Genomic DNA, 13379 nt, shown 5'->3' with positions numbered 1-13379 from the left:
GTGACACATTCTTCAGCTGCTAAATTTTGTCCCAAGGGAGTTAGAATTCTGGGACAAGTCCAGGGGAGCCTCAGATTACCCAGGGTTTGTGAATGAATTCAGAAAATCTCCTCAACAGTATTTCTGTACTGATGGATGAAAATCAGATACAATTCTTAAAGGATTCAGCCAATTTGCCCCTGGGATTGCAGGCACTCATCTTGGCATGATATGGCTGGGTGATGGTCTACGTGTCACACAAACGCGCGCGCGTACATTTGTGTGACACAATGTGTCACAGAAATCTGCACAGGTTACATGGTTTTGTGACAGTTGGCCCCACAGCGCCAAAGTCAAACCGTAGTACCAGAGCAAAATCAGACCTCCCACTAGTAGTAGAGCTGACACTTTGCACCCGGTTACCCGCGGCGGGTGTGGGTACCTTCCTGAATTTTGACCCAGAATGGACACCTGCACCTGTACCCGGCACCTGCTGGCAGTTACCTGCGTACTTCCATGGGTACCCGCCCACAGGTACCTAGTACCCGCCAATGGGCACTAGGGGCAAGCAGAGCTGTGCAGAATGGCGATTTGTGCGCGGGTACCTGCCTGAATTTGGACCCAGACTGGACACCTGCACCCGCACCCGGCGGATACCTGCGCATTTCCATGGGTACCCGCCTGGGTACCTGCCAACGGGTACTAGGGACCAGCTCTACCCCCCACAGTATCACTACACTCCATCCAAAGTTTGAACCATGTGTAATAGAAAAAAACTTTAAAAGAACTGGCAGCTTTTTGGTGTGTTCCCTGATAATAAATACAAAAACAGTTTCAGAGAAACCTACTGGGTATGGGTTTCCAAAGAGGTCAAAAATCATGATAATTGAAATATGAGGAACTTTGGTAAAGCTTGAGGATCAAGTAAACCTTATCATCAAATTGGCCTGGTTTTCAGCAGAGGTATGGCATACATTTTACACAGACATTGCACAACACATTTGGTATGGTTCCAGTTTTATAAACTTACTTTGTGGCAGACATGAAATTGCCTTCCAACCAGCATATAACTGAGATCCAAACAAATCTATGACTGAGTTCAGAGATGGCACTTGCACACAAGTGCCAAGGAAAATCCCATGGTGCCTGGAAAGAAAAACCAAATGTTTAGGTCTTGGGTTCAATTCCCAGCAAAAAAAGGCTTTTTTTTTGTCCAATTTTGCCCTGCTGGACCTTTCTCCCAAAAATTCCTCCTTGTGTACTACATATCTAAACCGGGTCCAATTGGGAAAATCCCAATTCTGCCACGTATCAAAAACCCAAAATGAGTGGAATTCACATGAGGCAGCTTGGTTGGGGCTTTCCGGGGTCCTCATTCCGTCCAGCCTTCTACTCTAAAGGCGGTGTGCACACCCCCCATTAAACCTAACCCTAAAGAATCCATACATGGGTTATGTTACCTCTGTGGTGAAATGTTACATGGCATGTGCATGTGACATGTTGGGTTACGTGCTGAATGGTGCATGTGTATATTTTGCTTACAGTTTACATCATCATGGTGTTTATGAATGTCATGGGTGGTGTGTACATGTTATACATGGGTTACACTGTTGGTAAAATTCTTGCATGGGGGCCACATGGTGCAGGAAAATCACGTGAAGTTCTTGGGGTTTACATGTTGCGGGAAAATCATGTGGAGTTCTTGGGGTTTACATGTTGTGGGAAAATCTTACATGGGGTTGTGTGTTGCAGAAATCTGTTACATGGGAATTGTGTGCTACAGGAACATTTTACATGTTGCACAAGTTTGATACATGGGTTACTTGTTGTAAATGTTACATGGGTTTACTTGTTGTAAATTATAAATGGGTTTATTTGTTGCTGAAATATTTACATGGTGTTTATCTGCCAAAATATGATGTAGGGGGGGTAACATGTTACATACCAATTTTATATGGTTGTAAATTTTACATTAGGTTACTTGTTGCTGAGATATTTACATGGTGTTTATCTGCCAAAATATGATGTAAGGGGGGTAAAATGTTACATACCAATTTTATATGGTTGTAAATTTTACATTAGGTTACTTGTTGCTGAAATATTTGCATGGTGTTTATCTGCAGAAATATGTTGTACAGGGGTTACACATCGCATAACAATTTTACACAGGATTTGGTTGTGGTGCACGCAGATGACTACCAAAGAGGCCCTCTGCACAGGGCCAATTAGGCGGACAACTCCTTTTTACCTTTTCAAAAGAATAATAAAAATGATATATAAACAACTCCAAAAAAAAAGTTGGTAGAACAACTACCAAAACTGGTATCAGCAACATTAATCTGGAAATGGGAGTGATTTTTCCAAGACTCTTGTTAATTTGTGTGCTGGTTTAGTACAAGGAGGCTGCAAAAAACCCAACAGAGGCTGGTTATCTTTGATCTTTATTTCTTGCTTCCTTCTAAGTTCTGTTTGCTCTTTCTGGTCTTGATACTGTTGGAAAGATATTGATGAAATCAAAGAAAATTACACACCAGTCTACACCCCTCCTGAAGAGTCAGCCATTCACACAGAATCTCATGGCAATTGTATTATAGACAGGCTAACAGCCAGTCATTGCTGAGTAAGTAATACCCAGTTACATACCTCATTAAGAATCTTCCAGTGGTAGCTTCTTCACTTGGCTGCATGGATCATGTAAAATATTGCACTTTTGCTCATCTGAACTTGCAAGAGGGGCACATGATTACTAATTAGCAATACATACAAAAGAGTGAGGTATGTGTGAATCTGTTGAATGATTCACACTTGATGAACAAAAGGCATCAACAGGGGCACAATGTTTTTAGAGATTCTTCCTTGTTCATGCATAAGCAATAGTTTCTAACAAATGGCTGGCCTACAGATGTGGAGCTCTTGTTACATGTTCAATCATTGGTTTGCTCTCAAATAGCAATTCAAAACTGAGACACCAAGCACCACAAAAGCATTGAGGGGACTAGGTGACAGGTGACATGAAGCCAACTCCAGCCTCTACTCCAAACGTACCCTTGGGAAATGTGGTAGAACCCTCTGATAATCAAAAAGGGACCATTTTTATCCAAGAGGATTAATGTGGCAGTTACCGCTGGACTTTCAACAAATGTTACTGAATGTCACCTGACACCTATTCACATTGCTCCTTTTGGGAGTTGGGATTTTAATTCCTGAGAGAATATTTATTGGTCGCCACCCCGTCGCACTACAAGAAAAATTCATGCAACCAATGCCAGTTGACATGCAAGATAGTCCAGCATAATGGTTGTTGTGACTCCACCCAATCACATGACAATGTTTATTTGCACAGTGACTGGGCATTGGAGCTTGCTTGAGGCGTCCTTACACAAATGTCAAAGTAAGACCACCAGCTGCCTCAGAGTTCCTGCACGTCAACTGGTGGCGGTTGCTTGTCATTTTCTTGTAGTGTTGAGATGTAGAGTGCTAAGGTAAAATCTACTTTGTTCTATTCATTGTCTCTTCCTGATAGAATCATGCTCTGTATATGTATCTCTAAATGCAAAGAAAAACAAGAAAGATAGCGAAGATCATGAGGATGAGGATGATGGTGCTTGATCAAGAACTACAAAATGACAGCCTGCAAAGGCAACAAAACAATCTCGTCAACTGCTCTTTTCTCTGTATATGTGTGTGTCTGCTTGTTTGTGCTTATAGTTTTTGTGAATGGGGTGGGGGATAAGAAGAAGAAGAGGGTACAAACTTGAGAGCATCAAACCAAACCAAAAACCCAACAAAAAAAAAGAGCTACAACAAACAAAAAAAAGTGGATGAAAAGAAGAACGGAATCCAGCACCTAAACGAAGCGACAAAAAGAGGAGATCGAGTTCGATTGAGGGCAATTTTATGTGTGTATATAAGAGTGGAATGTGTTTGCGTGAAGGTAGGCGACCGAAGGAGAGGGAGGGCGGGTCCTAGTGGCTCGGCGGTTTAGAAGAGGGATGGTGGCCGTTGGATTGTATCTTGGTCTTGCCCTCTTCGACGGACATCATTCGGGTCTTGCCGTTCTTCGACCGGATCGTCACCGTCCCGTCCTGTCCCACACATCCACCAAACCGCACGTTCATGTCAGGTCATCTCAGGCCATATCTTCTACACAAAGTCCGGGACATCGGCTCTCACCGAGTTTCCGAAATACGCCTCCTGGGCCATCCCGCAAAACAGCCCCACTTCTAACACGCCGGTCAGCCTGTATACCGAAGACGGAAGCGCAAGGCAGAGTCAGCTTCGGGTGGCCGGGTTGGTGCTGTCTAGAGGTGGGACAGATGGACGGACATTTTCAGGCGGTACGACAGCTCGCTGGGGTCGCGCATGTAAATCTCGTCGAACGGGGCGTCGATGACGAAGTTTCTGGAGCATCGACCCGACGCAGGAAGGGAGGATGGGGGGCGGGATGAGAACGGGAGAGAGTCATGCGCTGGGGGCAGGTGGGACGTCTTACCCGTTATCGGTGACGACTGGGCCGGCTTTCGATTTTCCCATTCTGAGGGTCTGTGTGTGTGTGTGTGTGTGTGTGAGTGGAGAGAGGGAGGGAGGGAGAAGGGAAGGATGAGAGCGTACGGGATGAGGACAGCCCATGAGCTGGATGTTGGACATGACTTTGGCCCAGGCGAAGGGGACGACCTCGATAGGCACGCCGGCCCTCCAGTTGGTGCCGAGCAGGGCGGAGTCCTTGCGGGCGTCGGCGACGAGGATGAACTTGTCGGCGGCCTCGGCGAGCACCTTTTCTCGCAGATGGCACGCCCCCCCGCCCTTGATCGCATTCAGATCCGCATCCACCTCGTCCGCCCCGTCCAGGGTGATGTCCAGCCGGGGGAACTGGTCGACATCTCCGAGGTTCAAGCCCGCCTTGACTATCAGCTCTTTCGACTGGAATCCGGTGGGAATGAACCATCTTTGGATGTAAAAGTTAGTGGCTGTCAGTAGTTTTTTTTTTTTTCTTCGTTTGGGGATGTTGAGTTACCTAGATTCGTTTGTTTCGTGGCCCTGCTGGACGATTCTTTCGACGACGTAGGGCACGGTAGATCCACTCCTGCAGAGAAGCCGAGGCGGGTGAGCAGGAGTGAGGGCTGTTCGGAGGGAGGAGACTGACCCGATTCCGATGACCCGATGGTGGGGCAGGATGTGCTGGTCGACGGCGGCATATGCGGCGAGCTGTTTGGAGGCCTCGATGGGGTCCAGGCCGGCGGGGTTGGTTGCCGGGACTGACTGGCGGGTCTGCAGCTTCGGATCGGGCTTGGAGTGGAGGGGAGCTGTGGATGCTTGGGAGAAGGTATTGAATTGGCCGGTCATGGTGGCGAGTGTGTTCCGAGTGAATGTTGGCTGGGGGTGAGTGTTTATGTATTGGGTTTCGTCTGCGGGCGCTGTCTCCTGGGGAGTTCCATGGGTGCTCGTCTGAGAGTGGGGTGCCCATCGCCTGAGGCTGCACTTCCCAGCCGGGCACTCCCCGCTCATCTCCTGCCGCCCGCAGCCCCGCCTGGCGATCGGAGCCAGCCCAGCACACAGCTCGAGATCACTGATCGGGAGGCTGTACAGGCCCATGACTGCTTATTCAATTAGATATGTAGTACAAAGTATTCTAAGAAGACGGCCAACAAAAGGATGGCTGGTAGATGTCAAGTGGTAGAAAGAAAGAAAAAAAAAAAAAAAAAAAAAAAAGAAGAAATCCGAGGGATATAGAAGAACGTTGAGCCAAGAAGAGAGCCTGCAGAGTTCTTCTACGCCTGACGGCCCGGAGCGACATGTCTCACGTTTTCTTTGTCGGGAGGAGACGTCTTGGGGCGAGAGTTCTTGTGCGAAGTGCGCCGAAATTTGCGGAGATCGACCAGAGCCTGGACGGCTTGTTGGCCGCGCTGGACGGCCTGGAGCCAGGGCTGCATCATCTTGAGCTCGACCCACTCTGCGAACGCCTCCTCCTCCTGACGGGCGCGATAGGCGAAGTACTCGTTGAGCGGCATCTGGGCCTCCTCGGCCGTCAGCGGCGGGAACGGCCGCGAAGGGTTGTACGGGTTCGGCAGCCAGCCCTCCGGCAGCTTCCCCGGCTCCCCGGCCAGATACTCTTCCAGGAGATCGTCGATCCCCGCCGTCTCCGGCGCAGCCTTCTTCGGGAGCTCTTCTTGTCCACCCACCACTGGCCTGCTCTTCCCCGCTGGACGAGGACTGGTCGGCCCGGCCGTCGAGCCCGTCCGCTTGACTGTCGCTGCCGGCAACTGGTCCAGCGGCGGCGCTTGCGGAGTGAACCCTGGGAAGCGCGACGACGTCGCCTTTTGCGAGCTGGCTAGTTTGTGCGTCTTCTCGCCAGGACCCGGGCTGGTCGGGCCGGCGCTCGCCCCCGCTATCTTGGCTGCGATCGGCAGTAGAGTGGGATACAGTTGCGGGGCTTGCGGGTTGAATCCCGGGAAGAGTGATGGCATGAGAGCCTTGGGACGTGTCGAAGATTCGCCCGCTCCCGGTGAGCCGATCTCTGGGCTTTTCATCCGCTCCTTGGGCGCCGGCTGGGCCGGAGCTTCAGATCGGCTAAGGCTCTGCGAAAGCGGCGCCTTCTTCTTTCCGGGCACGCGAGTCTTCTTGGTCGTGATCTCTTCTTCAACCCGTGATTCATCTCCCGGACCGACAGTCGAAAGTTCTCGCTTGTCAGCCATCGTGTTTTGGCTGCGGTTCAGCTGACGGGCTGGGCGGTAATCTTCACTTTCACTGCCGAGCGCGGACGAGGGCTGGCTGGGTTTGACCGGCTTCTTTTGTCGCTGGGACTTCTTGGGCTTGGCTACCACTTCCTCGTCTTCCGTCTGAGGCTGGGACTGATCATCGCCGGTCTGGTTGATTGTTTGCCGGGTCGCATTATCGATGGTACTAGACGCGTTTGAGCTGGCTCTCGTCCTAGGCCGCTGGGCGGGATGGGAGGTCGTCGAGCGGTTGCTTGTGGAGGCAGATGCTGCCTTGGAGGTTGATCGCGACAGGCGCGTGGATTTTCCGAGGGCGACCGGAGGCTTCGAGGCGGTTTGCTCGGTGGCTGGCTCAGGTGAACGTGGAACGTCGCTGACCGGAGGGGCTTTGCGGGAGGCTCGGCTCGGCTTCAGCTGGACAGACTCTTCGGGCTCGGCAGCCATAGACTCGTTAGCAGCTGTAGCTGCTCCCGATATTGAAGACGCTAAAACCCGTCGTCCGGTTCTGGTAGGAGAAAGGCATGGTGAGCAGTAGTCAACACGAGCGATCACCTGTTGTTCACACTCACTTTACTGCACTGGAAGCCGTGGATGATGGCTTTTTCTTGCTGCGAGAGCTCTTCTCTATTATCACCGAATCACCGTTCAACTCTACCACTGACGAATCGGCAGCAGAAGCCTTGATTGAGCTCGACGGGCCAGAGTCCAAGTTTTTGGGAGGTTTCTTAGCCTGTTTGGCATTTGTTTTCTTGGCGTTTTCTGTTGGTTGGACTGCAGTGAAAAAGATACAGGCGCCTTTCTTCAGATGAACGGAACTATTGCGCAGAAAACAAATTCGCCCCAGGTCAGTTTGTCACTCTTCATACGTGCAGCAGAAAATACATCCAGGAAACACTCACACTGGGTCATCGTCAACTTCCCATTCAGTCACACTCCGATGACAGTAGCAACATGACGTAGTATCATCAACATCAAACTTGCGTCCTTTTTTGAACAGGTTGGGGGTGAAGTGAAATCCGGCGCGAGCCAGCTGAGGAATCGTATATTAGAGAGTCAAGATCTGTAGTGGATAAAAGTATGTTGAGCGTGGGCAAAACTCACTTCTAACCGGGTAGGTACTCCATTCTTGCCTTCGTGCTTCCAGGGACCGTCTGGGCCACCAAAAGTGGCTAAGCGTGCCTCGATGAGGGTTGATCCTCGGGGGAACCATTCCTGGCTGGGACCCCATGAATGGGTAGGCGAGTCGGACCACGAGGGGGTCTGGGTATCTCGCTGGTGTTCTAGTAGGGCTATCCGGGCAAATGGACACTTGGAACCTGAGGACCAAGCAGAACAACGGGGGCAAGACCAGAACAGGACAATGCAAGCGATCAATTCTTCTTGGATTCCTCTTGTTTCTTCTCGTTCTTCTTCAAAGCGGGTCAATCGGAAAATACACTTACTCCAAGTGAGGTGTAATTCCCACGGATCGTCGTCTTCTGCCCATCCCTTCATAGATTCTCCACACATCCAGCAGGTCGTCCTGTCGGGCTCATTGTCAGCCGGATCGTGGAAATAGCCCGCAGAGGCTAGGACTTCGGCCGTCAGAGGGAAGGATTGTGGGTGCGGCCATCGGGAAGCTTTGGGGAGCGTTTTCTTGGACTTGAATGACATGACCCGGGCGGCATGAGAACAAAATTCGAGGCGCAGGCCCGCCATGCTGATGTTTTCGTCCATCAGATCCTCCGTCGATTGTGTGGATGGAGCAGCTGACCTGGGCTCCGACTCTCGGCAGAAGGCTCGACGTTTGATCAGCGCCTTGGGCGATTTCCTGGAAGCTGGTGAGGATGTTGAGGTGGAGGGTGAGGTTGACCGAGTGATGAGGCGGCCAACGCGGACAGTCAGCGCGCCGCGAATCAGGCTTGGAGTGTCCACATCGCACGACTCGAGCGCGTCTTACGTAAACCACTCTTCTCATGCTTTCTCATGACCCCGATTTGCCCGAAGCCGCCGGCGGTCCCGAGCTCAAGGCCGGCCGCCGAATCGCACAGACCTAGGGCCGGACAGCCCCCGCCTGCTAAATACATAAATATGTGTTGGTTCACCCGCGTCGAGCAAGGGGATCGGTGGATTTCATACCGACTGATCCACTGTTGTGTGTATAGAAATACTCATCAGTCTTGTAGCAAGCCATAGTGTCAATTGAATCTTGGATGGGTGAACGGGGATGAACGTTGACCAACGTCCTCGATAGACCTGGATCATCTTGGAGGTGTGCCTCGGTCCGACAAAGCGATGGAGTCGCAAGCAGATGCATCTTCAGCCAGAAGCTGAACAGAAGAAAATAATGTATAAAAGCGAGTGCTCCTCTGGCTGAGGTTGACAAGTCTCATAGCTCCCCCTACCCACAGCCTCAGGCAGTCGTTGGATTTTTACACGCACTTCACTTCCTTGAACTGACTTTAAGAGGAACGCCTTCCTGATTGTTTTCGGATCTCCTGAACTCGGAACTGGACTTTCGGTTTAACTCCACCTGCATTTTCTATTAGGAAAGCCTTGCGTTGATCGTCGGCAATCTTGAAAGACAGTCAAGGCTTTCTTTTTCCCTCTGCTCATTATAACCAGCTCTTTCCAAAAACTCCCGACATACTTTTCCAGAATGCAAGACGATAACCCAGTCAAAGCTGCCCGGAACTTTGATAAAACCTTCGAAGAAGAAAAAGCGGCAACGAAATGTTTGGTTGACATGAAGACCATTCAGCTGAATGCTGAGGATCTTTACGATCGCGAAAAGGTGGACCTCGAACAAGTAGAGCTCGAAGACGTTTGGCAGCTCTTGCAGTGAGTTACAGTACATATATCAGCCTGCTGCGATGGCAATGGGGCAATCGCTGACGAGCTGTCTTCTCTCCTAGAACAAGCGAAAATGGCCTGGATGCCGCTGAAGTCGAACGGCGACGAGCAATCTTTGGTCCCAATCGTTTGGAGGAAAAATCCGTTAATCCGTTCTTACAGTTCTTAAGTTTCATGTGGAAGTAAGTTCAAATTTTCCAGGCATCCGATACCGACATGCATGAAATTAACATGGGACTGGGTTCGTATTAGCCCATTGTCGTGGGTCATGGAAGGCGCAGCAGTAGTCTCGATTGCGCTCTCCAACGGAGAAAATCGCCCCCCAGACTGGCAGGATTTCGTTGGTATTATGGCATTGCTACTTATTGTAAGTCATTTGATGTGTTAGCATTAGGGACACGAAAGTCACATCTGACCTTCTTGTCCACAGAACTCCGGGATTGGGTACTATGAGGAAAGATCCGCCGGTAATGCGGTTAAAGCCCTCATGGACTCTCTTGCTCCGAAAGCGAAGGCCCGGCGCAACGGAAGCTGGTCAGAGATTGACTCAGCTGATTTAGTCCCTGGTGATATCGTTGCTTTCAAGGTGGGTTCATTCATTCGGCCGTATTAATCTTCAGATCTTTGCTAGGTTTTCTAATTCTAATTGCCCGCCTTTTCCAGATCGGTGATGTGGTCCCTGGAGATTGTCGATTGTACGACGCAATTAACGTTAGCATCGACCAAGCGGCCTTGACCGGTGAATCACTTCCGATTTCCAAATCAGTCGGCGATCAATGTTTCTCGGGATCCATCTGCAAACAGGGTGAAGCTGAGGGCATTGTGAGTGCTACCGGTGCCAACACATTTTTCGGACGAGCTGCCACCCTGGTGGGTGCAGAAAATGATTCTACCGGACACATGCAAGCAGTTTTGGCCAAGGTGATTCGGCACTCCCTTGTGATTTGCGCCAAAAAGTAGATGACTAATTTTTTTTCTCTTCTACTTCTCATCTGTACAGATTGGTGGCTTCTGTCTCGTCTCAATCGGCATTGCCATTGCACTCGGTGAGTGATATTCATCATTCTTTTGATTTTACACCAGACCACTGATTTCTTGGTCTTTATATTGCAGAGCTCATCGTTCTCTATGGGGCATTCCGCTACTCTTACCGCCGGGGTTTGGACAACATTCTCGTGCTGCTCATCGGTGGTATTCCAATCGCTATGCCTACGGTTCTATCGGTCACTCTCGCTGTGGGCGCTCAACAGCTCGCCAAGTACAAGGCCATTGTCACCCGTATCACCGCTATCGAAGAACTTGCGGGTGTCACTATCCTTTGTTCTGACAAGACCGGAACCCTGACCACCAACAAGCTCACAATCGACAAATCAACCATCAAAACATACTCGGATGTCGGACCGGAGGACGTTTGTATTCTAGCCTCGTACGCTTCCCGGGTTGAAAACCAGGATGCGATTGATGGTTGTGTGGTTGGGACCGTTGGCGCCGATGTTGCACGTCGAGGGATCAGGCTCGTTGACTTCAAACCGTTCGATCCTGTGTCAAAACGGACGGAGATAACCTACATTGATGTTGTCACTGGGGAAATGCGCCGAGTTAGTAAGGGTATGACTGGAAAGATTATGGACCTTTGTACCTACAACAAGACGGAAGAAATCGAACGCCAGCTTGAAGCCGATGTCGAGGAATTTGCCCGTCGAGGTTTGCGAGCCCTAGCCGTTGCTTACGAAGATGTTCCCAGTGGCGACGCCGATGGACCTGGAAGTGGATTCCAACTGATTGGTCTGTTATCTATCTTCGACCCGCCCCGAGACGACACCAAACAAACAATCGACGATGCTGTGAGCTTGGGGCTAAAGGTTAAGATGGTCACCGGTGACCAGCTCGCTATCGCAAAGGAAACCGGTCGACGATTAGGCCTGGGTGACAACATGTTTGCCTCTAAGGTTCTCAAAGAGGGCCCCCCGCCCGGAAGCAAATTTTCTTCAGTGGATAACATGATTCTTGGTGTGTCTTGATTGATATGAGCGGCCTTGAAGATGAACTGCCAACTAATCGAGCTGGTTTCATCACAGACGCCGATGGATTTGCCGGAGTTTACCCCGAACACAAGTATGAAATTGTCAAAAAACTGCAGAGCTTGGGCCACATGGTTGCAATGAGTGAGTGGTCGTGATTCATCCATCAATTGTTAGCAGATTGTCTTACAGAACTTCTCATCAATCCCTCATTTCTCTGCAGCTGGTGACGGTGCCAATGATGCTCCTGCTGTAAGTCTAGATTATATGTTACGTGCTGTTTTAAAACCAGTCATTGATTTTTTTTGTACTGTTCGACTAGCTTGCCCGCGCTAATGTCGGAATCGCAGTTGAAGGAGCTACTGATGCCGCGAGAGGAGCCGCAGACATTGTCCTCACCGAGCCCGGTCTATCGACCATCGTCCACGCCATCAGACAGTCACGAATAGTCTTCCAAAGAATGAGAAACTACTCAATCTACGCCTGTGCCGTTACCATCCGTATTGTTGTTGGCTTCGCCATCATGGCCTTCGCCTTTCAGTTTGATTTCCCACCCTTCATGGTCCTGGTTATTGCTATCCTGAACGACGGAACTGTCATGACCATTTCACTTGATCGCGTCTTGCCCAACAACGAGCCTGATCACTGGGACTTGGCTGAGATCTGTAAGTAATCTTGCTTCATGTGGTCCTTGCCTTTGCTGAATCTTTGCCCTTGATAACAGTTACATATGCCGTCGCATATGGCCTTCACCTCGCTTTGTCAACCATCCTGCTGTTTGTTGTTATTGTAAACACAACATTCTTCGAAGACAACTTTGGCCTATCGCCATTGAAAGACGCCAATGACCCCCAGCTGCACATGGTTATCTACCTCCAAGTAGCCATCATCTCTCAAGCTCTGATCTTTGTTACCCGGTCTCACAGTTGGTTTTTTATGGAGAGACCATCTTTGGCCTTATTGGGCGCCTTTTGCATCGCTCAAACTGTCGCTTCCCTGTTGGCCGTCTTTGGAACTATGGAATTTTCGGCGGTTCAGGCTATTCCAGTGACCTGGGTCGCTGTTGCTTGGGTTTGGAACTTAATCTGGTTCCTTCCTATGGGTTAGTACATACCAAATACCACCTCATAGCTATCCCTTATAGAGTACTTACGAGGCAGTAATATATTTTAGACCTGATCAAATTCGCTACCCGAGCCGTACTCAAGAAGTATCGATCTCGCCAAGTCAAACCTGTGGTGGCCGATCTAACTCCGACAGCCCGTCAATCTACCACCGAATCCCTCTACAACAACAGAATGAGTTTCATTCAACGCGCAGAAAAATCGCAAAGTCTGCGAAGATCTTTTCACGGTCAAGTCCGCACAAATGAGCGCGATCTGCGCAGGTGAGAACATTACCACTCTTCCCTTAAATATTTACATGAATTGGGACCTTCACTAAATCATTGCTCTTACTTTTAGGTTTTCTTCGGCTCAAGTCGTCAGCACTGGAGCTGCCCTCAAACGCGCGTAGAGCATTACTTTTTTGGTTGTTATGCATTTGTTATGTGTTCATATGCCTTATAAAATTCTAGTCCGCATGTGTATCACTTCAAGCATAAATCATTTGTATCCTGTCTTTCACTCTCTTGTAGATTTTATTCTTTATTTCCATTTCTATTTTGAATAAAAAATCCTTCAATGTTTAATTCAATGTTAAGGTCAAATCTCTTTCTGATTATTTTGAAATCCCAGAGCTCACTATTTGGAAGGAAATTCAATGATCAGACAAATATGATTTTCCGGTGAATATGAAAGCTTTGGTTGATCTATGTACTCTTGACCCTGCTTCG

General features: G+C 49.5%; 4 protein-coding genes across 4 annotated transcripts; 1 reads left to right on the top strand and 3 right to left on the bottom strand.

The window, feature by feature from the left end:
- Positions 1-3944: 3944 nt before the first annotated feature.
- PtA15_8A694 (uncharacterized protein) lies at positions 3945-5322 on the bottom strand (the record flags this gene model as incomplete). Its single annotated transcript, XM_053172150.1, has 6 exons — positions 3945-4064; positions 4153-4219; positions 4306-4380; positions 4472-4924; positions 4994-5062; positions 5123-5322. 6 exons carry the CDS (start codon positions 5320-5322, stop codon positions 3945-3947), a joined length of 984 nt encoding a protein of 327 aa, XP_053023343.1.
- Positions 5323-5747: 425 nt separating this feature from the next.
- PtA15_8A693 (uncharacterized protein) lies at positions 5748-8408 on the bottom strand (the record flags this gene model as incomplete). Its single annotated transcript, XM_053172149.1, has 5 exons — positions 5748-7197; positions 7262-7507; positions 7592-7722; positions 7794-8008; positions 8135-8408. 5 exons carry the CDS (start codon positions 8406-8408, stop codon positions 5748-5750), a joined length of 2316 nt encoding a protein of 771 aa, XP_053023342.1.
- A 179-nt stretch (positions 8409-8587) lies between these two features.
- PtA15_8A692 (uncharacterized protein) lies at positions 8588-8936 on the bottom strand (the record flags this gene model as incomplete). The annotated part of the gene is made up of 2 exons (XM_053172148.1): positions 8588-8745; positions 8915-8936. 2 exons carry the CDS (start codon positions 8934-8936, stop codon positions 8588-8590), a joined length of 180 nt encoding a protein of 59 aa, XP_053023341.1.
- Positions 8937-9330: 394 nt separating this feature from the next.
- Positions 9331-13060, top strand: PtA15_8A691 (uncharacterized protein; the record flags this gene model as incomplete). Its single annotated transcript, XM_053172147.1, has 10 exons — positions 9331-9512; positions 10145-10445; positions 10525-10570; positions 10638-11534; positions 11603-11689; positions 11769-11797; positions 11868-12210; positions 12270-12647; positions 12719-12932; positions 13009-13060. The coding sequence occupies 10 exons, from the start codon at positions 9331-9333 to the stop codon at positions 13058-13060; spliced, it is 2529 nt and encodes an 842-aa protein (XP_053023340.1).
- Between the last annotated feature and the right edge of the window lie 319 nt (positions 13061-13379).

The sequence above is a fragment of the Puccinia triticina genome, chromosome 8A (assembly GCF_026914185.1).
Source record: "Puccinia triticina chromosome 8A, complete sequence".
In the NCBI taxonomy this organism is placed as follows: Eukaryota; Fungi; Basidiomycota; class Pucciniomycetes; order Pucciniales; family Pucciniaceae; genus Puccinia; species Puccinia triticina.
This window is presented reverse-complemented; position numbering and strand designations above follow the sequence as displayed.